The sequence below is a fragment of the Panthera pardus genome, unplaced genomic scaffold (genome assembly GCF_024362965.1).
Source record: "Panthera pardus isolate Hobbes unplaced genomic scaffold, ASM2436296v1 HiC_scaffold_15, whole genome shotgun sequence".
In the NCBI taxonomy this organism is placed as follows: Eukaryota; Metazoa; Chordata; class Mammalia; order Carnivora; family Felidae; genus Panthera; species Panthera pardus.
In genome coordinates, this window is record NW_026526710.1 from 51,880,460 (window position 1) to 51,907,837 (window position 27,378).

The 27,378-nt window shown below is 42.5% G+C and overlaps 1 protein-coding gene across 3 annotated transcripts in view; it reads left to right on the plus strand.

Moving 5' to 3' along the window:
• MOCOS (molybdenum cofactor sulfurase) overlaps positions 1–27,378 on the plus strand; it is a 56,017-nt gene that overhangs the window by 22,939 nt on the left and 5,700 nt on the right. For all 3 annotated transcript variants that reach the window (XM_019465378.2, XM_019465381.2, XM_053902582.1), the window contains 6 exons: positions 302–760; positions 8,103–8,265; positions 14,613–14,691; positions 15,953–16,074; positions 21,692–21,797; positions 25,607–25,745. In XM_019465378.2, the coding sequence (XP_019320923.2) occupies positions 302–760; positions 8,103–8,265; positions 14,613–14,691; positions 15,953–16,074; positions 21,692–21,797; positions 25,607–25,745 (1,068 nt within the window). The remainder of the gene's footprint in view (positions 1–301; positions 761–8,102; positions 8,266–14,612; positions 14,692–15,952; positions 16,075–21,691; positions 21,798–25,606; positions 25,746–27,378) is intronic.

Genomic DNA, 27,378 nt, shown 5'->3' on the forward strand with positions numbered 1-27,378 from the left:
CATCTTTTGAGGGATCTGTGGGTTGGCATTGTGTGTGGCTCTGGGTAAATGCCTTCCCTGACGTATTTCTTTTAAACTTTTTAATGATCCCTTGAGATTGGTATTGACCCCAATTTATACTTGAGCAAAGTGAGACTCTAGAAATGGAGTCCTTGTGCTCAGGAAACCCTGCCTCAGGCACACAGCACGTATTAGTGTTGGTCATTTTGTTTTCCTGGATTCATTTTCTTGTACAAAACCATTTCTGATTTATCCCTGAGGAATGAGTCACTCTGAATGACTTATTTCCCTTTTATTCTAGGCTGGTCACGTCTGTGGAGACAATGTGGACCTCATAGATGGGCATCCTACAGGATCTGTGAGGATTTCTTTTGGATATATGTCTACACTTGAGGATGCTCAGGCCTTTCTCAGGTTCATCATAGCATTGCAACTGCACCAGTGTGATGGCCAGCCTCTTCCTCAGACCACCCCTGGGGAGGTGGGAGCCCCATCAGAGAGCGAGGCTCAGGATGCCGTGCCTGCCACCGTGGACAGATGTAGTTCCTCACCTCGGGAAGATGCTCCCACAGACTCTGGGGTTTCCAACGACTTGTCTACCATTGTGGCTGCAGTGGGTTTGCGCCCACCTCTGCCGATGGCCACCAGAACCCAGCAGACCCCTTCAGAGAAAGCAGCAGGAGTCCTGGATGGGGGCCTTGGGCCACATGTCATCACCAACCTTTACCTCTACCCGATTAAATCCTGTGCTGCATTTGAGGTAAGGGTTTTAATGGCAGCACAGAGACAGCTTTTTGTTTGTTTGTTTGTTTGTTTACTTTATGACATTGTTTTGATAAAATGAAGAAAAAAGTACAGAAAGCAAAGCATGCAGAAAATCAAAATAATATTCAGAGTATTGTGACATGAAGAGTTGTTCTCCTGCCTCTCTTGGTTTGGGCTGACTTTTGAACATGGCTCTGCTTAGGACTCCTGAGAGGCCCTGTTTCTGAATGGTGGATACCTAGTTACTCTGCATAATTATGGACGTAAGTTTCACCGAGTGTATGTGCTGGTTCCCTGTGGAAGTATTTTGCCTGCTTTGTTTGGTTCCATCTTTGAAACAATATGTGGAGTGCCTGAGTGGCTCAGTCGCTGGAGCGTCTGACTTCGGCTCAGGTCATGATATCACGGTTCGTGGGTTTGAGCCCCGTGTCAGGCTCTGTGCTGATGGCTCAGAGCCTGGAGCCTGCCTCGGATTCTGTGTGTGTGTGTGTGTGTGTGTGTGTGTGTGTGTGTCCCTCCTCTGTTCATGTTCTGTCTCTCTCTGAAAACAAATAAAATATTTTTTAAAAAGTTAAAAAAATAAAACAACAATTTGCAGTGCATGGTAATGTCATCTCCATTTTATAGATATGGAGCCTGAGGGCTATTGAGGTTAGGTACTTTGCCTAGTAATCAATGATAGAGTAAAGATTTTAGCCCAGGTCTGCTGATTCCTTGGGTCAATGCTTTTTTGTGACTTGTTCTGCTTAACCCTCCCTGTGGATATGAACTACATTATGTCTTGAGACTGACCAGTCAGTCCTGATACCCCTCTATGGCCAAACCGAGGCTATCTTCCTATAATCTGAGTGTGTCCCAAGTCCCAGGCAAAGGTCTCAGACTCCTGAGGCTCTGGGATAACAGGCTTGCTGGTTCCTAGTCAGAGATATCATGGTCATGGCTGTTTGTGGCCTGCCTTTCAGGGTGGCCCCATGGGAGCCTGTCCTCTAAGGAGACCATAAACAGCCAAGTTCACCTTCACTCTCTAATGGAGGAGGATGTGGAGTCCATGTTTCCCCTGTGTGTCAGCACTCTTATTTTCATGGACAGGTCATGTTCCATAGGATGGCCACATAGCGGAGATACTCTGGGCGGGAATTAGTGTCCCATTTTACAGATGGGGACACTGATACTCAACAAGGTTTGCTAAAGGTCTTCTATCCATCTGCTCATTCAACAACTGCATACCAAGCACCTGCTACCTGCCAGGCCTTGGGCCAGCACCATTTTGATGAGCAAATGGAAATTGTTCTTCCCTCAGAGAGTGCAACATCTCAGAAGGGAAACAGACACAGGACCAAACACCACCTATGAATAGAATCACACTGGTGATAAGAGCCAACAAGGCAAGAAGTGGGGTGTACGAGAGAGTTCTGGTGGATGGATATCTTAGTCCATTCAGGCTGCTCTAGCAAAGTATCATCAACTGTGTGGCTTGTAAACAACAAATATTTATTTCTCATGGTTCTGGAGGCTGAAAATCTAAGATCTAGGTGCTGGCAGTTTTGATGTCCAATGGGGGCTCACCTCTCATTCATAGAGTTTTCTTTTCTTTTTCTTTTTTTTTTTTTAATGTTTATTTATCTTTGAGAGATAGAGAGACAGAGTACAAGTCGGGGAGAGGCAGAGAGAGAGAGAGGGACACAGTATCTGAAGGAGGCTCCAGGCTTTCAGCTGTCAGCACAGAGGCCGATGCAAGGCTCGAACTCACAAACCGTGAGATCATGACCTGCACTGAATTCAGACACTTAACCAACTGAGCCATCCAGGCGCCCCTCATAGAGTTTTCTCACTGTGTCTTCATGTGGCAGAGCTCTCTGGGGCCTCTTTTATAAGACCTTTAATCACATGACAGCTCCACCCTCATGACCTCATCACCTCCCAAGTCCTCCTAACCACCCATGTGATGGTGTTATCTGAGGTTTCCTTATGATTTCTGTATTTTGGGCAGAAATTCTGTAAGAGTCATACTATGCTTTCTCAGTGTATCCCAGAAGGAGACATAACTGTTGATTTGTTCCAATGCTGGTGACTTAACTTTTATCACTTGCTTAACATGGGGTCTGCCAGGTTTCTCTACTATTAAGTTCATTAATAAATAATTAACCATTGTTTGTGGAGGGATAGTTTGAGAACATGTAAATACCCTGTTCCTTGTCAAACTTTTATTCACTAGATTTAGCATCTATTGGTGGGCAACCTACATCAGTGCCTAAATCAGTCTTTGGTATGATGACTGCAAAATGGTAATTTAAGAAATTCTATCATTCCTTCTAGATTTATCAGTAGGTATTCTATTATAGGGTAGACCTTTCTTTCTTCCATATTTATTTCATCATTAATTCTTCTGTCTCTCTTTCTTTTTGTATCTGCATGAACTCATGTATTCTTATTTTGCTCAAAAAGTTACAACCCATCATTATCAGTACTTATTTTTTAATTTATTTTTATTTTATTTTTAAAAATTTTTTTTTCAACGTTTTTTATTTATTTTTGGGACAGAGAGAGACAGAGCATGAACGGGGGAGGGGCAGAGAGAGAGGGAGACACAGAATCGGAAACAGGCTCCAGGCTCCGAGCCATCAGCCCAGAGCCTGACGCGGGGCTCGAACTCACAGACCGCGAGATCGTGACCTGGCTGAAGTCGGACGCTTAACCGACTGCGCCACCCAGGCGCCCCTTTAATTTATTTTTAAAAATGTTTATTTATTTATTTTGAGAGAGAGAGAGCATGCACACATGAGCAGAGGAGAAGCAGAGAGAGAGAATCCCAATCAGGCACCACATTCAGCACAGAGCCAGACACAGGACTCAATCATGTCCCGTGAGATCATGACCTGAGCTGAAATCAAGTGTTGGATGCCTGAGCCACCCAGGTGCTCATCAATATTTATTGTGATGCTTAAATTGCCACAGACTTGGCCACTATGAGCTCCTTCAAGTCAGCTCCTGTGTCCTTTTGATATGTCCCCATCATTCTTCGAGCATTCCTTTACTTTCTGGTGCAACAATAGCTTCTGGACTCACTCTGTATTTCCCCTGCCTGAGAAATGGAGTTGACAATTTCATCAAGGCACTTCACTTCTTACATTAGACAATAAATGATGCTGAGAAACATATATTTGCTTGCTAAGTCTGATTCTTGCTTCTGGGATGTTATTACTCCCAAGCCCTCTCAGTGTACAGAGCTTAGAAATATTTGCTGCTGTGACAAATTATTGTAAACTTTTAACAGGACTTATCTGATGAGATTGGGCCCACCTGGATAATCCTGGAAGCTCTCCCCATCTCAGGGTCCTCAGCTTTAATCATGCCTGCAAGTCCCTTTTGCCTAATTCCAGGGATTAGGATGTGAACATGTTTGGGGGTACCATTATTCTGTCTACCACATATATGTATGTGTTAAGACTTTTGGAATACTCTGCATACTTGTGTGTACACACACATCTCTATCTATCTATCTATCTATCTATCTATCTATCTATCTATCTATCCATCACCTATGTCAGCTAGCCATGCTCCTGATTTCCCACTAACACCTCCACTTTCACTCCAACACCACAGAGTTTATTCTATCTATCCCCCTTTCCATACTTGCAACCCCTGTGAGAAACCTGGCTTCCATATCTTCAACAGATGTTTATTTGCTCAACTCCACCTTATGTAACCAAACCCCACCTTACTGGGGTTCCCCTCTCCTTTAGCATGTGCACACTGGCTGAAAGCTTGGCTCAGATGAAGAGGAAGAAGAAAGGAAGAAGGGGGAAGCCAACACATTAAATTTTAAGGTGACAAATTAAAGGATAGAAAATTATAGACCTATTTGAACAAATAGTTGTGAAGAACTGTGAAGAGTCTGAAGTTTACCCTCCTTGTAAACTAACAAGATAGCCTACCACAGTGTCCTCAATGCTGGCAAAAGTCACGAGACTCCTGGTTCAGAGATAAAGGGCTTTATTACTCACAGAACAGCAGGTAGCATGAGCTTCGTGGTCGGATTCCTTCTCTGTGCCCCCCAAGTCCCAACAAGGGGTACAGAGGGGCCCAGGTGGATGCTGTGCACATGGCTGAGGAACCCCTTGCTCAGGGAACCTGACTTGTTTTCGTAATGGGATGCGAGTAAACCTGCCTGGTTGTTGCTCTGGAGGAAGACATTATAATACTAGACTATGAGCAAACCTGTTCTCCTCCCCAGAGGTTATACAAACATCTTCAAAAAGGTAGTCTGGAACAAAAGGGAAATGAGTATTTCTGCTTGTTACAGCAGACACACAGCAGAAACGAGAGACCATGGAGAATTGTCTCCAGTAATACATTGTCTTCTAAAAAACGATTTGTAATTCAAAACATGTTTTCCTATAGAAATAATGATTTAATGATGGTTTCTGGGCTCACCCATAAAGGCTTAAATAGACCATAATATTGCTGAGCTCGGGTGTTGTACTAACAGAAGCAGCTACAGTTTATGGACAGAGTATTTGATACACAAGAAAAATTGATGGGAGAGGTAAAGGGATTAACATCTATTGATTATCTGATATATTTTAGTTGCTTTACATTTTATATTTCATTTTAGTTTTTAGCCAATACTATGAGAAATGAGAATAATGTCCATCTTACCTATGACAAAGCCAAGACTCAGGAAGGTTTGGAAGTTGTTCAAAGTTAATAATGGTTGAGGTGGGATTTAAACCCAGGTCTCAGTCTCCAGAGTACTCCCACCCCCCATTACATGACATTTTCATTTCCTGTATTCTTCTTCCTTGAGTTCTGCACCCTCCCCCTGTGCCAGGCAGCTCTTTCCTTTACTTTCTGTGGTGCGTCGGTCTTTCCTGATGTCCTCTACTGGAAGACCCACTCCCCAAAATGCTCTTTTGTTAAAAATTGCTTCCCTTTCTTCGTTACCCGCAAATGAAGTCTTCAGGTTCTTTCGGGTAGCTGAATCTAGTGCTCAGAGGAAAACAATTGCATGAAATTGATTCACAACTGGTTCAAGAATGATTGTCTCTTAACTATTTCACAAGCGTTTTTTTCCACCTTCGCCTGTGCTTCTCTTCAGTGGAGAGCTGGCTCCAGAAGAGCCCTCACTTATGGGGCTACTGTGCATGTGCTGTCACATGAGTGCTGTTAGCAACTAAGCTGTGGACAAAGCTACTATGAAGACCTGGTCATACTTCAATTAAATGTCGTGATTTTTCCCCTAATGCCCTTTTTCTGTTCCAGGATCTCATCCAGGATGTCATAGTATATTTAGCGGTCATGTCTCCTTAGGCTTGTATGGGCTGTACCAGTTTCTCAGACTTTCCTTATTTTTGATGACCTTGACAGTTTTGAGGAGTACTGGTCAGGTATTTTTTTAGCATGTCCCTCAGTTTGGGTTTGTCTGATGTCTTTCTCATGATTAGACAGGGGTTATGGGCTTTTTTTTGGGGGGAGGAAGACCACAGAGGTAAAGTATTATTCTCATCATATCATATATATCATATATCATATCATATCATATCATAACAAAGCATATCATTAGTACATACTATCAACATGACTTATCACTATTGATGTGAACCCTCTTCATCCAGGTTGAGATGATGTTTGCCAAGTTTGTTCACTGTAAAGTTTCTCCTCTACCCCCTTTCCATACTGAACTCTTTGGAAGCAAGTCAGTAAGTATAGCCCACATGTAAGGAGTGGGGAGTTAGGCTCCACCTTCTTGAGTGGGGAGCATCTACATCGATTCTTTGAGGTTCTTCTGTATAGGAGATTTAACTTTTCTTATTTACGTATTTGTGTATTTATTATTTATTCAAGCATTTATTTATTTTGGTATTGACTCATGAATATTTATTTTATATGTTAGGTTATAATCCAATACTACATCATTATTCTTATTTTTGCTCAAATTGTTTTGAGCAGTCTTGGCCAGAGGCATGCTTTCAGTTGACTCCTGCATCCCTTTGCCATACTCCCATCATTCTGTTTTTTGGATACTTCCTTACCTTTCTACCACCACCAGATTCTCCTGATCCAGTCCTAGAATCAACCATTTCTCCAAGGAATCCCAGTTCTTTTATATTGGAGAGTGGTATTAGATTGCAAGATCAATATAGGCAGTGGGTGTAATTTACATTTTAATTTTGTAGAAATATGAAGAATTCGGGAAAACTTATACACTTAAAGTGGATCAACTCAGTGACCACTCCAGTGTAGCCATAATTTGTGCAAGAAATATGTCTGCAGTATCAGGGTATGCCTGTACAGGAATTCACCACTGTGGAAGGATATACAGAAAGCAGGAGTGATGGAGGCTTATGGGAAGGGGAGCTTGGGGACTGGGTGGGGTGGAGACGTACTTTCCATGCACACTTTTGTTCTCTCTGAATGTTGCTCCATGCACACACATTATCCATGTAAAAGACAGCTTGATGGGAATGCAAGCTGGTGCAGCCACTCTGGAAAACAGTATGGAGGTTCCTTAAAAAACTAAAAATAGAACTACCCTACGACCCACCAATTGCACTACCAGGCATTTATCCACGGGATACAGGTGTGCTGTTTCGAAGGGACACATGCACCCCCATGTTTATAGCAGCACTATCAACAATAACCAAAGCATGGAAAGAGCCCAAATGCCATTGATGGATGAATGGATAAAGAAAATGTGGTATACATATACAATGGAGGATTACTCGGCAATCAAAAGGAATGAATCTTGCCATTTGCAACTATGTGGATGGAACAAGAGGGTATTATGCTAGGCGAAATTAGTCAGAGAAAGACAAAAATCATATGACTTCACTCGTATGAGGACTTTAAGACACAGAACAGATGAACACAAGGGAAGGGAAGCAAAAATAATATAAAAACAGGGAGGGGGGCAAAACAGAAGAGACTCATAAATATGGAGAACAAACTGAGGTTTACTGGAGGGGTTGTGGGAGGGGGGATGAGCTAAATGGATAAAGGGCACTAAGGAATCTACTCCTGAAATCTGTTTCACTGTATGCTAATTTGAATGTAAATTTTAAAAAATAAAAAATAAAACAAGTTAAAAAAAAAAAAAAGACAGCTCGAAGAGGAGAAAGGTAAGAAGTGGATCTGGAGGGTGAATGGAAGGTATCTAGCTCTCTCACGGTCTCTTTTGCATTGTCTTCTTTGCTTTACTTTCTTTTTTTCCTTCGTTTCCTCCTCCAAGAGTATGTCCTGAATTCGTGAAGATTGTCTGTACTTGTGCAGCCACTGTGCAATAATGTGAAGACCATTTTTGAGGAGCCCTGCCCTAAAATACTTACCTTTTTCTTTAGGTGACCAAGTGGCCTATAGGAAGCCAAGGGCTGTTGTATGACCGGAGCTGGATGGTTGTGAATCACAATGGCGTTTGCCTGAGTCAGAAGCAGGAACCCCGGCTCTGCCTGATCCAGCCCTTCATTGACCTGCAGCAAAAGATCATGGTCATCAAAGCCAAAGGTGCGAAAACTGGGTTGTCTTTACGAATTAACTGTCAACAGTAGCTTTTCTTCTCCCATGAGAGAAAAATAATAGGTTTTCCTCTGCCAAATATTAAAATAATCCTGAAGGAAGTGAAATGATGTCTGAAAGACAACAAAATGTTTCTGCTCCTTGTGTTTAGAGAAATTTCTGGAGAGAGGTAAAGATCTAATGAATCACTCGAAAAATAAAGAAATATAAAATTTGATCTTTTTACTTATATTCTCTTTATTTCCATCACCTGTCATGATATGTACTCAAACTTCAATTCTTCCTTGTTGATTTTTTGTTATGAACTATCTAATATATATAAAAGTATAGATCAGCTCTGTGCAATGGAACTTTATTTGATGATGGAAATGTTCAGTATCTATTTAGTCCAGATTGGTAGCCATTAGTTACCTGTGGCTATTGAGCACAGGAAATGTGGCTAGTGGGAAGTGTATGGTTCAGGAGTTTTTTGGTGTATTCACAATTGCCTCTTCTGAATGTTTCATATAAATGGGATTGTGTTGTATGTGACTGGCTTCTTTCACTTAGCATCATGTTTTTGAGGGTCATCTATATTGTCGAATAATATTCCATTGCATGGATATACCATTAAAAAAATCCATTTATTAGTTGAAGGATATTTAGATTGTTTCCACTTTTTGGCTATTCGAAATCATGCTGCTGTGAACATTTGTGTACAAGTTTTTGTGTGGACATGTTTTCAATTTTCCTGGGTCTGTACCGAAGGGTAAAATTGCTGGGTCATGTGGGAACTCTGTGTTCAGCATTTCCAAAGTGGCTGCATCACAATTTTATATGCCCACCAGCAATGTATGATGGTTTTAATTTCTCCACGTCCTCAACACTTATTATTTTCTGTTGCTTTTGTTTTTTAATAGCCATCAGAATGGTGTGTAGTGGTACGTATGTGGCTTTGATTTGCATTTCCTTAATGATTATCTTTTCATGTGTTTATGGGTCATTTGTATATCTTCTTCAGAAAAATATCTATTAAGATTCTTTGCTTGTTTGTTTTTGAATTATTGAGTTGTAAGAGTCCTCTATATATTCTGTGTAGAAGTCCCTTTTCAGATCTATGATTTTCAAATATTTTCTCCCATTCTGTAGGTTGTCTTTATACCTTCTGGATGGCTCTTTTACTTTTTTTTTAATTTTATTTTTTATTTTTTAAAATTTACATCCTAATTAGTTAGCATATAGTGAAACAATGATTTCAGGAGTCGATTCCTTACCCATTTAGCCCATCCCCCCTCCCACAACCCCTCCTGTAACCCTCTGTTCTCCATATTTATGAGTCTCTTCTGTTTTGTCCCCCTCCCTGTCTCCCTGTTTTTATATTATTTTTGTTTCCCTTTCCTTATGTTCTTCTGTTTTGCCTCTTGAAGTCCTCATGAATGAGTTCGTATGATGTTTGTCTTTCTCTGACTAATTTCATTTAGCATAATACCCTCCAGTTCTATCCACATCGTTGCAAATGTCAAGATTTCATTCTTTTGGATTGCCGAGTAATACTCCATTGTGTATATATACCACATCTTCTTTATCCATTCATCCATGGATGGACATTTGGGCTCTTTCCATACCGTGGCTATTGTTGATAGTGCTGCTGTAAACATTGGGGTGCATGTGTCCCTTTGAAACAGCAGTCCTGTATCCCTTGGATAAATGCCTAGTAGTGCAATTGCTGGGTCGTAGGGTAGTTCTATTTTTAGTTTTTTGAGGAACCTCCATACTGTTTTCCAGAGTGTCTGCACCAGCTTGCATTGCCACCAACAATGCAAAAGAGATCCTCTTTCTCTGCATCCTCACCAACATCTGTTGTTGCCTGGGTTGTTAATGTTAGCCATTCTGACAGGTGTGAGGTGGTATCTCAGTGTGGTTTTGATTTGTGTTTCCCTGATGATGAGCATTTTTTCATGTGTCGGTTGGCCATCTGGATGTCTTCTTTGGAGAAGTGTCTATTCATGTCTTTTGCCCATTTCTTCAAAGGATTATTTGCTTTTTGGGTGTTGAGTTTGGTAAGTTCTTTATAGATTTTGGATACTAACCCTTTATCTGATATGTCGTTTGCAAATGTCTTCTCCTATTCTGTGGGTTGCCTTTTAGTTTTGCTGATTGTTTCCTTTGCTCTGCAGAAGCTTTTTATTTTGATGAGGTCCCAGTAGTTCATTTTTGCTTTTGTTTCCCTTGCCTCTGGAGACGTGTTGGGTAAGAAGTTGCAGCAGCCAAGATCACAGAGGTTTTTGCCTGCTTTCTCCTCGAGGATTTTGATGGCTTCCTGTCTTACATTGAGGTCTTTCATCCATTTTGAGTTTATTTTTGTGTATGGTGTAAGAAAGTGGTCCAGGTTCATTCTTCTGCATGTCGCTGTCCGGTTTTCCCAGCACCACTTGCTGAAGAGACTGTCTTTATTCCACTGGATATTCTTTCCTGCTTTGTCAAAGATTAGTTGGCCATACGTTTGTGGGTCCATTTCTGGGTTCTCTATTCTGTTCCATTGATCTGAGTGTGTGTTCTTGTGCCAGTACCATACTGTCTTGATGATTACAGCTTTGTAGTATAGCTTGAAGTCTGGGATTGTGATGCCTCCTGCTTTGGTTTTCTTTTTCAAGATTGCTTTGGCTATTCAAAGTCTTTTCTGGTTCCATACAAATGTTAGGATTATTTGTTCTAGCTCTGTGAAGAATGCTGGTGTTATTTTGATAGGGATTGCATTGAATGTGTAGTTTGCTTTGGGTAGTATCAACATTTTTAGTATATGTGCTGCCGAAGCGAGCACTGGGTAGTATCAACATTTTAACAATATATGTTCTTCCTATCTAGGAGCATGGAATCTTTTTCCATTTTTTTGTGTCTTCTTTAATTTCTTTCATAAGCTTTCTATAGTGTTCAGTGTATAGATTTTTCACCTCTTTGGTTAGATTTATTCCTAGGTATTTTATGTTTTTTGGTGCAACTGTAAATGGGATTGATTCCTTGATTTCTTTCTGTCGCTTCATTGTTGGTGTATAGGAATGCAACCGATTTCTGTGCATTGATTTTATATCCTGCAACTTTGCTGAATTCATGAATCAATTCTAGCAGTTTTTTGGTGGAATCTTTTGGGTTTTCTATATAAACTATCATGTCATCTGCGAAGAGTGAAAGTTTGACCTACTCCTGGCCGATTTGGATGCCTTTTAGCTCTTTTACTCTTAATCTGCCTATATCACTATATTTAAAGTGAGTTTCCTGTATCCAGCATACAATTGGCTTGTGCTTTTTTATCCACTTTGACAATCTCTGTATATTTATTGGTGTGTCCTGTTGGGATTTTTATTGCAAAATCACATATTTTGCAGTCATATATTTGTAATCATATTTTGATTGTAGTATCATATATTAATTTCAAAAGAACTTACATCATATAATATCCAGTCTTTTATTTACAGTGTTTCTCTCCATTTAAGACTTTTTAAATTACTCCAAAATTTAATAATATTTTCCAGAAACTTTTACACTTTTTTTGCTATGTAATAGTTTATTGTAATATTTTTAATACTATCTTTTTTTCTATTAAATATTTTAATGGCTATCAATGCATATAGAAACACTATTGATTTTTGTATGTTAATGTTTTACCCAGTACTTTTTCTGAATTCTTATTAGTTTTATTAGTTGGTCTGAAGATTTTCTTGCATATTCTGTGTAAATAGGTATATTGTCTTCTAATAATGGTAGTATCATATCTTTCTAATTTTTATCTTCTTTCTTTTTCTTACCTTATTGCTTTGGCTAGGCCTTCTTATATAATGGTGGAGCAGTGATGGAAGATATCCTTCTTTATTACTGATTTGAATAGAATGGCTTCAAAGTTTCAAAAATAAGAATGATGCTTACTGTAGGTTTTTGGTAGATTTGCTTTACCAGGCTAAAGTAGTTCCTTTCTTATTTAGCCAAATGATGACTAGTAGTCAATTCTTATTGAATGCTTTTTCTGCATCTGTTGGTCATCATATTTTTTTTCCTATAGTCTATCAGTGTGATGTCTTACACTAGTAGATTGTCCAGTAGTAAATTATCCTTGGACTCTTGGGGGGAAAAACACTACATGACAATGATCTTTTGATACATTGATGGATTTGGTTTGCTAATACTGTGTTTAGTATTTTTTTCTGCCTATTTATTAGTGAGATTGATACATCATCTTCTCTTACTGTGCTTTTCTTATTTAAGTTTAGGTACCCAGGATATTAACTTACAAAAATAATTGAGTAGATTGCTTCTCTTCCTTTCTATTCCCTGAAGCATAAAAATATATATCATGACTAAGTAGGGTTTGTCCCAGAATGTAAAGAATGGGAGAAAGAAAGAAAACAAATACCCAATATCTTCCCCTCCAAATCAGCAGCACTTTGTGAGGTGGTGTTGTACCCCCTCTCACCATGTATCAGATACTCTGCTCACTTTCAGGGGACTCCTGTATTGTGGGTGGAGTAAGGGCATCCTCTGGCAATGCATGACAGGACAAACTAAATAATAAATAGTAAAACAAGACATTTTAATGGTTTCATGTGTGTGATTTGTCACTCCCAAAGATTTTAGGCATCCAGAGGTCAGGCTTTTTTATTTCTCAGTATCTCTGATCTGAGCATAGGGCTTAGTACATAATGAACTCATTTGCCATGAACTTTGTTGGGGGCCCTTGAGTTCAATTCATGGATGGCTTCCAGACTTTGTGGTCTTAACCAGAGGCCTGCAATGACCTTTAGAAGGCAGCTGAAGGCCAAAGACCCTGTGTGATTTATTTAGAGCCTTGGGTAAGGATACAAAGAGGCTGAGCACAGGCCTGCCATTGGCTGTCCAGGGTGTGCAACTGTCCACATTGTCCCCACTGCTGTGGTTACTTCCTCATAACCAATGCTCCAAGCTTGCTGTACTGCTCTCCCCTGTGCGTGCATACCTCCACCATATCCTTCTCCCATCCATACTCTTTTGACATGACAGCATCTATAATTACTCAGCACAACACATTCCTTCTCTGAAATTTTTGAGCATTCTGGGTTAGTTCTTCTGGCTTTCCCCACACAGGGCCAGGAGTGTGGAACTGGCTGTGCATGTGTAAGGTGCAGACAAGCAGGGGACGTAGTTCCCTATGGAATTCTAGATACTCAAATCGTTGCATCTCTGTCTTTGTCGTGGTGAAAGCCCTGTTGTGATGGACGGGGCCTGAGCAGCAGGCATGATCTGAAGGCTGTGATGCACCAGTTTGCTGTGTTGTGTTGTGCTCTGTGTGATGAAGAAGGACCAAGAGGGGCAGGGATGCAGGCGAGCATGACATGAGCTTGCCTGAGGGACAGTGTGAGCGGTGTGACTGGCAGCCATGCTGAGAGGGCTAGAGGGCACAGGTGAGTCACACAGGAGGAGCTCCTTCTTTGAGTGTCCACAGAATAGGGGCCACCACACATTCTGCTCAGGTGCCTTGGCTTCCTGCCTTTCCCTATACTCTTAATGTCTCATGGAGGACAAGGAGTGCAGAGTGACAGAGGGCCTGGCAGTTTCAGCCTTTACCAAAGGTCTTTCACACCTTAATGGCATTGGGCTAGTTTCCTCTCATTTCATCCACGTATCTCACTCTGATTTTATTAAAGAATGGATACCACTTTAGATGACTAATGGGTACATGAGTGTTAACTATTATTCTTTAAACTGTTACATACATATGCTCTATACTCCTTCATACATATGATACATGTAACTAATTTTTTAAAAAGCTTCCCAACCCCACTAACATAGTAACAGTTTTATTTCTGTCTGTCTGTCTACCTGTCTATCTATCCATCATGATAACAATGATTGGCGCAGGAATCCAATTGGATGCTGACTCCCAGGAGCTGTTGAGAAATACCGCTCCATGCTGATATCTTTACAGAATGAATCTTCATGCCTGCCTATTTCTAAAGGATGTAAGGGAAAACAATGGCTTTAGTATGTGGAGTCACCCAGAGGTAGAGAAATCTTCTAAGGGATTTATAGTGTTATATAAATATACATATGTGGATGTGACTGTGGTGGATGTGACTGCGGTGGATGTGACTGCCTGAGTGCAGGGTCTTCCGTAAGAAGGCTGTTTGGTGTACAGGCTATTGTTGGTGATGACCATGCTAAAGAGAATCTCTGTGTTACAAAGAGATTTCCAAGACCTGGCCAATTATTTGATGCAATCAATTTCCAGGGTCATGACAATTCTTGTATACTTTGTGATAATGGACTTACACTTATATTGTTGTTCTTTTTGCGTGATGGTAAATCTGTCTCTAACCTTTGTTCATTAGGGATGGAGCCTATAGCGGTGCCTCTTGAGGAAAATGGTGAACGGACTCAGATTTGCCAAAGCAAGGTCTGTGCGGACAGGTGAGACTCTGCCATAGGTAAAAATCTCAGGTCCATCTGCAGGGTGGTACAGAGGGGGAAGAGAGCAATGCCCTGTAGATCTGCCCTCAGGTGCACCGCCCCCTCCCATCCAGTCTGCTGCCTCTTTCCCCTCATGAACTCCATGCTGACCACACTGCCCCCTGCTGTTGTTCAAACCTACCAAGCATGTTCCCTAGCCATTTAGGGATACCTGCTGTTATTTACAAGGTGCATTCCTGGTTGTACATTTGAGAGGAATGCTGTTTTCTGGTTAATAAAGAGGTAGTTAGGTCTCTTCTCAGATCCATCAGTGCTCAGATGAATGAAAACAGACTTCAGTGCGATCTCTCAAAGCATCGAAGAGAATGTGAAACTAAATGAGGTTTCATTCTACTCTTCCCTTTCTACATACAGACAGGCAGCTATTTGATCCAGGAAAAATTAAGAACATGTCTATCTTGTAATCCCAATGTAGGTTATTAGCAATTTTGCATTGTGGATTCTGGTGATGGGTAGATTTTAGAATAATTTTTAAAAATTTAAATTCTTGGGGCTCCTGGGTGGCTCAGTCGGTTGAGCGTCTGGCTCTTGATCTCAGCTCAGGTCTTGATCTCAGGGTCAAGCCCCGTGTTGTTCTCCATGCCCAACATAGAGCCTACTTAAAAATTTAAAAACTTAAAAAAAAAAATTTAAGTAAAAAAATTAAATTCTTTAAATTATACTTTAAAAGTCTCTAATATTAAAAGAGTTTTTAAAAAACTGGATCATTGAATGCACTTATACTGGTAACTGAGAGGCATAGTGTTCTTTCCACAGACCAAACCTATTATTCCATGTGGTCTGGCCATGAGGGAAAAGATTCGCTGGTGTGTAGTAAAAACCCAGAACGTATGTCTGGGGTTCAAGGGCTTCTTAAAACAAAATATTGCTCTGGAAGCTCTCAAATTCTAAGCTTTGTGGTATTCAGTGGCTATAATGGACATAAACAAGGTCTTTTAAGAGGAACTTCCAAAGCTTCTTATCTGATCTGAAGGCTTCGCATGAGCACCGGACCTTGGGTCTTCCTGTGCTTTGGGTATTCGCCTGCAGCTTCCTGAGTGCTCCCTTCTCTCTGGGGCCCAATACTGTATTTACATTACATTTAGTATTATATTGTATTGTATTGTATTATATCTTACAATTGAAAATATTTTTGCTATTTATATTATTACTTAAAGGAATACTATAGAACATTCACCACCCCTCCCCTTTTTTCCCCCAGGGTAAATACTTATAATTGTGGAGAAAAAATTTCAAGCTGGTTGTCAAGATTTTTTGGCCATCCATGTCAGTTGCTCAAACAAAGTTCAAACTTTCAAAGAAGTGCAAAGAAGCGGGTCAAAGGTATCACATTTCTGGTTGGTTCTTAGGGGACAGGAACTTGGGTTTACTCTTGCATACATCAAAATCAGCCCATGATTTATGAGTTCGAGCCCCACATCGGGCTCGCTGCTGTCAGGGCAGAGCCTGCTTCAGATCCTCTGTCCCGCTTTCTCTGCCCCTCCCTTTCTTCTCTCTCTCTCTTCCTCTCTCTCAAAAATAAAAATAAACATTGAAGAAAAAATCAGCCCCTGAAGTGAATTCCCAGGGTGACTTGCTCTTGTGCAGAAAGCAGGGTGGTCCACAGGACCCACGTGTGGTCTCTAGGATGACGCTGAGGAGGTAGAGGTGGGGTTCCACCCAGCTGTTTCGCCTCTGACAAGTGCTCTGTCTCAGTCTGTCGTGTTTAGAAGCACAATTTCATTGGGTTATATAAAAACACTGGTAGCTTGGGGGCGCCTGGGTGGCTCAGTCGGTTAAGCATCCGACTTGGGCTCAGGTCATGATCTCACAGTCTGTGAGTTCGAGCCCTGCATCGGGCTCTGTGCTGACAGCTCAGAACCTGGAGCCTGCTTTGGATTCTGTGTCTCCCTCTCTGCCCCTCCTCTGCTCATGCTCTGTCTCTCCCTGAAAACAAACAAGCAAACAAACAAACATTGGTAGCTTGCTATGTCCTCAGTTTGTATGTGGGAACGAGAAAACCTGGTTGCTGGTCTTGGCTCTGTCACCACATGCCTGAGAACTTGGCCAATGCGGAGCCTCTTGGTGCCCAGACAGGTGTAGACTTCAATGCCTTCGACTTATAAAAATGCTGGTGGTTTTTCCTGCCGTAGCTGTTGTGAGCTGAAGGGAGAGCAGAGAAGAAAGTACAGTAGAACCTTGGTTTGCAAGCATAATTCGTTCTGGAAACAGGTTTGTAATCCAAAGCACTTTTATAGCAAAGTGAATTTCCCCGTGAAATAATGGAAACTCAGATGATTTGTTCCACGACCCAAAAATATTCATATAAAAATGATTATAGTACAGTGATATGATACAAAATAATAAAGTAAATACAAAATATAAAGAAAAATTAATCTGTACTTACCTTTAAAAACCTTTGTGACTGGTGTGAGGGAGACAAGAGAGGAGGGTTATTATATAGGACAACTTTCATTGTCACTAACAGATGTTGACTACAGTACAGTATTTAAAAAATTTTTTAAACGTTTATTTATTTTTGAAGGAGAGAGAGAGAGAGCCTGAGTGGGGGAGGAGCAGAGAGAGAGAGAGAGACACAGAATCCAAAGCAGGCTCCAGGCTCTGAGCTGTCAGCACAGAGCCCGACATGGGGCTTGAACTCACGAGCTGTGAGATCGTGACCTGAGCTGAAGTTGGACGCTTAACCGACTGAGCCACCCAGGTGCCCCTACAGTACAGTATTAATGAACTCTTGTCAGGTACTATGTTTAATGTTACTGGCAATAAGGCAGCAGAGGAAAAGGTCTATATCTGCAGGCAGCCTGACCTAAATGAAGCAAAACATTTCTAAGCTTCCTCTTGTATGGAAAAGCAAAGGACTGTCCATAGGTGCTTTGAAGTGACAAAAAAATACGCTAGTGCCAGCTGTGGGCACCTTCCCACATTCTGAAAAATCACTGATTTCTGCCAAACACTGCAGCTTGAGACTGACCATCCAAGCATGGGACGTGATCACCCACAATCCCACAGTGAGAGAGAGAGAGAGAGAGGTTTGCTCATCTTGCGGAACACTCAGAGAACAAATTTCTCGCAATCCAAGGTTTTACTGTACTTGGAAGTTAACAGTACCACATGGGAAGAAGAGATCGCTTTCAGGTGTCTGCTCAAGTGCCAGCTTCTCAGGGAAGCCGGCTTGACTGCTCTCCTCAGGACCAGAGCCCCCACCTGAACCTCTGTGGTTCGTTCCCTGTTTTATTTTCTGTGGGGTGCTTTTCGCATCTGATAGGCCATGCATTTCACTCAGTTATTCTGTTTATTAGACTGTGATAGATTTTAAGCCCTAGGAGGATGGGGATTTTTGTGCACTTTGTTCAGTGCTGCATCCGCTGTGCTCAGAACAGCGTCTGGCACATAGTAGTTGCTCAGTAAATACTAGATGAATGAATGAAGGGGTCACTGCCACATTACTGATTTGTGTAAGGATGACCTGGCTTAGTGATTAGCTCCCAGAGAGACTGGCTTGTAAATCTGAGTAACATTGTGACAGTATGGGGACCAGTGACTGGATCTAGTGACCTGCACAGATGAACCCATGAATCCCTGAATACGTATGATAGAGAATTCAACGGATGTAAAATACTTGCACATTTTAGAAGTGTTGACAGTTTGTCATGTCATAAGTTGTGCAAGAATTTGAATTGCTGTGTGATGGAGAACGGGAATAAATGTATGCTGCTCTTACTGAGGGGGTGAGCTGATGGTGTTTGGGAGTGGGTAAGCTTAGAGATGTGATGAAAGGGGAGAGAGAGATGGGCACTCCGAGTAGGGACATGCAAGGAGTGGGGCTCGACGGGACCAGGGCCACCATCTAAATGAGTTGATAGAATAAGGCCCAATGGTTCCTGGTGCCTGCTGTATACTTGGGGCTCAGCTGGGTCTTTAGGATGCTGGCTGAGATTATGAAGCAACGGCTGTGGTCCTCCAAGATCTAAGTTTAGAGGCAACGACCTACCAGTACACAGTGACACTAACATAAAGGTGACAATAAAGGTCTATGCAAAGGGCATGGGTTGGTGGGGGGAGGTATCTTCTACACAGGGAGTGAGTCACGGAGGGCTTCAGGGAGGAGATGACTTTGGCACTGCGTCTTAACATGAGAGCAGGAGTTTTCTAGGCAGAGAGAGGTGGGAAGGTTAGTCGGGAGCAGTATGGCAGGCCTTGGCATTTCACGGGCCCAGAGAGGTGTTTAGGAGGGTTGAAGGTGGGAGGGGAGCCATGGGGGGGAGCTGGGGAGAAAGGATGAATGCTTGGCTTGAGGAGTCAGTAAGTGCTACCTTGTGGTTGGGGGCATTCATTGCAAACTCTAAGCTGAGGAGTTTCGTGATGCCACACATGTTAGAAAGATACTCTTGGTGCGATGTGGAGGCTGCTTCAGAGAGGGAGGTGAGAGAAGCACAGGGGCCAGGCAGGAAGTGGCAGTGACTGTTCTTGTGGGAGGTGGGGACCTGGGTGAGGCAAAGGTAGGTGCGGAGAGGTCTGTCCCCTGCATGATGCAGTGTCAGGGAGCGTCAGCTTGAGAACATTATACTTTGAGGATGCCTTTTATGGTGGAGACGTCCCTGACGGTCTAGGCCACTGGTCTTTGAATAATTTTAGGTTGGTACACCTGAGAGGAACCTTTTTAAAGCTACGTTATTTACACTGTCATCCAAATTGGCCAGTGGAATTTCAATATTTAGTGGTTTGATTTTCAAGAATATTCATTAAAGTATATGTAAGGACAAACTGTCTTTTGATGGTCAGGAATTTTCTTTCTTTCCTTTCCCTTCTTCGACTTATACTTCCATTCCACTCCCTTGACGGAATTTTATCTTAGTGTTATATATTGTATGCTTGAAAATCTTTTCTTGTTCACTCTACCATATTTATGTGAAGCCACAATTATATATAAATTGAAATGTATACACATTTTCCAAGTTTACAGTGATCACGAGTCTGTTAGGAGATCTTTTTGGTTGAGTCCCTCTTTAATGGTACACAGTTTATGAAAACAACAGAAGTATATTGTACATTTTGAAAAATAGTTAATGAACAGAAAGAGAAAACATTGTTGAAAAGGAATCTCTTACTGAGATGCCTGAACCCTCCCCCACCGCCCCACCCCTGCCATTCATTCCCGTATCCATGAATGAATGTCACCTGTGCCCAGAATAGCCCATGCTCAGCACTGATTCTTTTCTGGAGAACCCTATTTAAGTCATTACAGAGCTGGGGCCTGAAGGAATTTGGTTAATGCACTGTCACTCAAACCTTTCTTCTGAGGCACATGACCAAAGCACAGGGATCTAACATTATGATGACTTAATCATCTGTCATGTGGCCACTTAATTAGGTTGGGCAGTTTTGTGTATAGTGAGGAATGGGAACCCATCTGACCTAGGGGAGGCTCATTCACCCAAGCTTTAGAGGCTTGTATTTTCTCAGCACAGACCCCAGGGCTTTGAATGGGGCTTTTGTTTTCCACCCTGGAGTTTTAGCCTCCATGGCAATGTGCTTTAGGAGAGGCGAGCCTTTCTTCTGGGAAGTGCAAAAAGGGCCTTTGCGGAGGGGGCCGGGATTCCACCTCCCTCCTCTGACAGAACCATTTTAGCAAAAAGAACATTTGGAAGTAGAGGATCTGAAAAGCAATTGTCTTAAAAGTATCCATTCTTGTGTGTGCTGGGTTCCACACATTTGGTTCGGAGACAGCTCGCTAGGCTTTGGCCCAGCTGACACTTTTTCTCAACATCTCCCGTGAAGACAGCAACGGCCTCCCAACGAATGGTCTGACAGAAAGTGCTAGCAGTTCTGGGCACGCTTGATATTTTCTTTCGCTGGCTTTTTCCCCTTCTAGTAGTTTTAAAACTTGTATTAGTTATTTCTGAAGTCAATATCACACACTTGCCTAAGGACAAAAGACAGCTTTCCCTGACCGGACTCAGACCTTCCTGGGCCTGTGGCTCTCATCAAGGTCCCGCTTTCCACCATCTTGGGGAAGCTCCCTATCCCTGCCTCCCTCTCACTTCTCCTTCTCTAAATGTTGCCTCCCGGTCTTCTTTGCTGGGGACAATTTCGCTTGGGCATTTTATTATTATTATTTTTCCAGATTATTAACAGCTCATTTTCTATTTCTGAGAGGTTTAAGCAATGCTTAGAACATTTTTATTATTTCCAGGCCACCATTTTTTTTTCCCTTATAGAAATCGTCTCTCCTTTTTAAAAATGCAAGCCAATGGAAGCAGGATTCGTTTGCATGCCGAGAAAGCAATTCTTCTTTTTAATTTATTTAAACTTTTTTATTGAGGTATACGTGACATATAACACTATATTAGTTTCAGATGTACAGCATAACGATTTGGTATTTGTATGTATTGAGAAATGGCCACCACAATAAATCTGGTTAACATCTGTCACCATACACAGTTAAATTTTTTTCTTGTGATGAGAATTTTTAAGATTTATTCTCTTAGCAACTTTCAAATATGCAGTACAATGTTATTAAGTATAGTCACCACGGTGTACATTACCTCCTCGTGATGTATTTATTTCATAACTGAAGCTTGTATCTTTTGACTCCATCCCGTATCCATCCTGCCCACCCCCACCCCCTGCCTCTGTTCACCACCAGTCTGTTCTCTGTGTCTATGAGCTTGTTTTGTTTGTTTGTTTTGGATTCCACATATAAGTGAGATCATATGGCATTTCTGTCTGACTTACTTCATTTAGTATACTGCCCTCAGGGTCTATCCATGTTGTCACAAATGGCAAGATTTCATTCTTTTTTATGGATGAGTAATTTATATATATATATATATAAAATGTACATATATATATATGTACATTATGTGTGTGTGTGCATGTCTGTGTGTGTGTGTGTGTGTGTATTTAGCAACTTCTTTTAAAAATACCCCATCACTTTTAGATCAATCTGCTGGTTCAACAGCCACCCTTTCTCTGGTGAATGAAGCACAATATTTGCTGATAAATAGACCCAGTGTTTTGGAGCTTCAGCAGCAATTAAATGCCAGGTAAGATCCTTTGCCTTGGGAATAGCAGGCAGGTGTAACCAACTGACTCTGAGGGTGAGCCTTGCACCTGCCTGGGGAGTCGTGGAGTGCAGACGAGAGACTGAGGCCCCGAGAAGTTACAAAGCCCTTTGGGTCCAGCTCCCACGTCTCTCTTGATGACTTCATGATGTTTAGCGAACCCCAACTCTCATTTTTAATCATTCCATTTCTTAGCATTTGCTTTAATGGAATTGAACTTGACCCAGTTTCATTGCCCATCCTCCCACTGCCGCCTGTTCCCTAGGAGCCTTGCCCTATTTCCACAATCATTTTGAGTGAAAAGGGTGGTTATGAAAGCTTTTAAAGTTGTAACTGTAGATATTATATGTTTGTATCAGCAGATAGAACCGAGAGCACTGGCTGCTCACTTCCACCCGAGGTGCTGCTAAGGGCCCTGACGTATTAGCGGGTCAGCTCCAGAAAGAGTTAGTTCAACCCCCTTTGTTGTAGTTAGAGGAAATTGAAGTCCCAAGGGAATCAGACAATTAGGGCAAAAAATGGCCCCACTCTTATGTGACAGCTGTGTCCGGCTGCTTATTCCTAGCCTACAGGCCAGGAGAGGTGTGCACACACCCATCACCGTGAGCCAGGGATCCTATGACTCTTACGTGCCTTGTGGTCTTGGGCACATGTGTGCACACTCAGAAACACGTACAAAGGTAGCTTAATAAAAATGACAAAGATGGGCTGTTTGTAGTGATTGCTGTTTGTAGTCGTTGGCAAAAACGTGCAACACAGTTCCCTGGCCATGGCCTCGCTCGCTCTCCTTGGGTATAGAAGTATGGTGCAGCTTCATGGTCTCTGGGTGTTCACCGAGCTATCCCGGCATCAAGTGACACTCCTCCTCAGGGACCCAGAGCCCTGGAGAGAGCAGGTCAGTGGTTTTCTAGGGTTCTTTGTGTGGAAAAATAGGAAGTGGAGACCGGCTTGCTGCAATCCTGGTTCCTACCAGGAGGGGACCGTGTTTCCTACTGGGTGTCTGAGCGCAGGGCTGACAAGCAGGCAGTGGGTGTGACAGGTTAAGTGGACCAGCCTGTGCCTCGTGCCTGGGAGGGTCGCTGGGGGCTGTGGTTGCTGTATCTCTGTTCTACTTTCAAATTTGATGGACTCTATAATGCATATGCTGATCATATCTTTTTTAAAAAATTTATATCCAAGTTAGTTAGCATGTAGTGCAATAATGGTTTCAGGAGTAGAATCCCCTGATTCATCCCCTACATAGAACACCCAGCGCTCATCCCAACAAGTGTCCTCCTTAATGCCCCTTCACCCATTTAGCCCAACCCCCACCCACAACCCCTCCAGCAACCCTCAGTGTGTTCTCTATATTTAAGAGTCTCTTACGTTTTGTCCCCCTCCCTGTTTTTATATTATTTTTGCTTCCCTTCCCTTTATGTTCATCTGTTTTGTATCTTAAATTCCACAGGAGTGGAATCATATGATATTTGTGTTTCTCTGACTAATTTCGCTTAGCATAATACCCTCTAGTCCATCCACATCGTTGCAAATGGCAAGATTTTATTCTTTTTGATTGCTGAGTAATACTCCATTGTATATATATATACCACATCTTCTTTGTCCATTCATCTGTTGATGGACATTTGGGCTCTTTCCACACTTCGGCTCTTGTCAAAAGAGCTGCTAGAAACGTTGGGGTGCATGTGTCCCTTCAAAACAACACAACTGTATCCCTTGGATAAATACCTAGTAGTGCAATTGCTGGGTCGTAGGGTAGTTCTATTTTTAATTTTTTGAGGAATCTCCATACTGTTTTCCCGAGTGGTTCCACCAGCTTACATTCCCACCAGCGGTGCAAAATAGATCCTCTTTCTCTGCATCCTCGCCAACATCTGTTGTTGCCGGAGTTGTTAATGTTAGCCCTTCTGACAGGTGTGAGGTGGTATCTCATTGTGGTTTTGGTGTGTATTTCCCTGATGATGACCATGGTATCTTTTGAACATAAAACTTTCCCTTTTACAAAACACAAAGGGAATGTTTGTAACTTGGAGGCTAAATCCAGAATCCAAGGATTTTAGGACTGGAAAGTGCTAGCCCTCTCATTTCAGATGAAGAAACTGTAGTTCTCATTGCTTATGGGAGTTGCACGTAGTGCTGAAACTAGACTTGGTTACCTGGTCCCGGCTTTGCACTCACCAGCCCCTGCTGGAAGGGGATTGGGATATTACAGCCTTGTCCTCCACCAGGGCTGTTCAGCTCTGTTTCCAGGGAAAATTCCGGGTGTACTTTGGGACTACCCCATCCCCCAACTTAAAAAAATTTTTCTTTGTTGAAGCACAACAAAGCACAAAAATTGTAAGTACATATCTCAATTAATTTTTACATATATATATACCCATGTACCACTGCCCAGACCAATTAGAGAACATTTCTAGTATGCCAGAAACCTTCTTCGTATGCCCTGTCAGTCCAACAGAAGATCACCACTATTCTGACTCCTTTTATCATCGATCATTTTGCTTGTTCTTGAACCCAATATAACGGGATCACACAATGTGTTCTTTTGTTGACGTTTTCAGATGCTTTATTTAAAAAAAAATTTTTTTTACATTTATTTATTTTTGAGAGACAGAGAGAGACAGAGCACAAGTGGAAGAGGGGCAGGGAGAGAAGGAGACACAGAATCCAAAGCAGGCTCCAGGCTCCGAGTGGTCAGCATAAGAGCCTGACGTGGGGCTCGAACTCACAAACTGAGAGATCATGACCTGAGCCGAAGTCAGACGCTCAGCTGACTGAGCCACCCAGGTGCCCCTCAGATGCTTTATTTTTTGTTCTTTTTCCCTTTGGTGCACGGAGGTGCAGAGAGCCATTTTATGGGACCTCATGGCCATAAACCAAAATCTTAAACAAGAATTACAAAAATAGTGAATGCTCATTAAAACTGCAAATAGTACAGAAGTTAGGAAGTAAATTTGTTTTTATGGAGATAAAGTTGACATACAACATTATATTAGTTTCAGGTGTACAATAGCATGATTCGTTATTTGTACATAGTGAGAAACAATCACTACAATAAGTCTGGTTAACATCTGTCACCCTATATAGTTACAAATTTTTTTTCGTGTGATGAGAACTTATAAGATGTACTCTCTTAGCAACTTTCAAATATGCAGTACGGTATTAACGACTATGGTCATCGCCCTGCACGTTATATCCCCATGATGTATTTATTGTATAACTGGAAGTTTGTGCCTTTTGGCCCCCTTCACCCATTTTGCCCGCTCCCACCCCTGCCTCTGGTAACCACCAGTCTGTTCTCTGTGGGAAATCAATACTGAAACCTCCCATATGTACGCATTGTTGCTTTATGGCATTCTCATATCCAAAAACAAAGTAGGAGCTCTTGGAACATCTTAGGTCCTTGGCAGTTAAGCCTGTTGACACTCCTTAAGCGCCTTGTCCAGACTCGCGACGCAGAACTGGTCTTTTCGTAGAAGTTTGTTCATTTGACTCCTGTTCCCTTGGTTTCCAGAGTCCTTTGTCTCTTCAGCTAAGATCTACTTACTCTTTGCACTGCCTCTTGTGGGCCTGTCCATGGAGATGGGATCATCTCCCATGGAACACCATCAAGGTCTGCCTAATGGATGCGTGTCTGCTGGTCTTAACACTTGTGGTAGAAGCTGGTTCTGATCATCTAGGCTCGGGCCTGAGAACAGTTGATGAAGTCAGGCATTAAGGGCTAGAAATGTTGAATAATTGCGCCTCCATTGTCTGCTCTTCCCACTACCCCCCTTTTGGCATGTCTTAAACAGTGATGAGAATGGAAAGGAGGAATTATTCCCGATGAAAGAACTCATCTCACGTTTCCGTGCCAATATTATTACCAGTGGAACAAGCCCTTTTGAAGAAGAGACGTGGGATGAGATTTCAGTCGGTTCCTTGCGTTTCCAGGTGAGTCGGGGATGTTCAGTTATCCTCCCTCAAGGGTTGCCGATGGAGACTGACCTCCGTCTGTGGCCAGGATGGTGGCCTGGCCGGTGGCAGGTGGGAATCCCCTGTCTGTCTTTGACTCTGACCCGCAAAGCCTCAGCTGGGGGGTTTGTGACATCTGCATTCTGGGACTCCCCTTGGAAGGATCCATCTCTTATTCCCTACGAGGGTGGCAGCAGTCAGTTGCCCATGGGACAGAGAGAAGGTGCTCCTACAGGTGGTCAGGGCTCAGTGCCGCCTCCATCTCATAATTATGTTTGGGCTTAAACTGTGTTTTCTTAGAATGCTTGTGTCTATGGGAACATTCTCCTCCTGGAACCTGTTGCACTTTCCTGATGTCTGGTGCTGGTGGAGGAGGACCCAGATGTCTAGTGGTCCCTCAGTGTCCGTGGCCACCACTCTACCTTCTTCCCACACCCTGGCTTCCTGCCTTGCTGGCCTTTGTGGAGGAGCTTACAGTCAGAGAGGTGAAGCTGCCCCCTGCCCTCTCTCCCCAGGCTCCGGGCCCCCCAAACAGTGCTGTGGGCTTGAAAAAATGTGAGAAAGCCTTAGGTTAAAACCTACATTCTTCCTTGGAGACAACAGGGCTCCTGAGACCTGATCCCCCTGACCTCTCTAGCCCTCCCGTTGCCTGCCACACCATCCTTCTCTACATTTCCTAAACACGCCAAGCTTCCTGTCTCAGCGTGTCCCTTCTGCTTGGCGTGTTCTTCCTGCAGCCACTTCAGGGTCTCCACTCAGATGGCACCTCCTTGGGAAGGTCAGACTCTTAAGCATAGCACCTGCTTATTCCTTCAGAGCACACGAGGGTGGGGACTAGTATGTTTTGTTCAGCTGTACCTCTAGGGCCCAGAACAGTCTTGGCCCAGAGTCAGTGCTCAATAACCATCGAGAGAATGAATGGACAGGAAAGATAAGGAATAGCTAGGGACAGAAGGATGGGTCATCTGCACAGAATGTCCTTGGTACTTTAGTGGGGGATGATATTATCTTAATAGTAACATTATTAATCTTGGTATACACCGTCTGCCTTGGGGCTATCTTGTGTCCCGGCTCTGCACTTGGAGGGAACACCACTGTGGTATCCGGAAAAGCAGCAGGCAGTCATTTAAATCTTCCTGGAAAAATGGTGGAGGTCTAGGGTTGTGGAAGGCACTTAAATTTCACGGCATGAAGAAGTCCCAAAGAATTTTTTTATCCACTTACCTCCCCAAACCTCCTCTTATCCTGGCAGCTTTTCTTCCTTGAAAAAATAATCTCTTCTCTCCCAGACATTGACGCCCACAGGCCTCTCTCTGGCACCAGCCCTCCTGCTGTTCCTCCTCACCCCTGCGTCTGACTTACTCTTCTCTTCCTCATTTCCTGTTTCTCTGTCCCTGCTGTGTCTTTAAAACACTTGCTCTTAAGTATCCTGCCTGATGCAGAGTAGGTATTAATACCTGTTGTTTGATAAATGGAGAGAAGGAGGAAGAAGAAAAGGAAGAAAGGGAGAGGAGAGAGAAGGAACTAGAATGAGCTTATTGTCACTGTCAGACAATTCTGACACTGTTGTCACTTGGCAACAATAGCATCTGCAGTTTGTCAGCTACCTGGG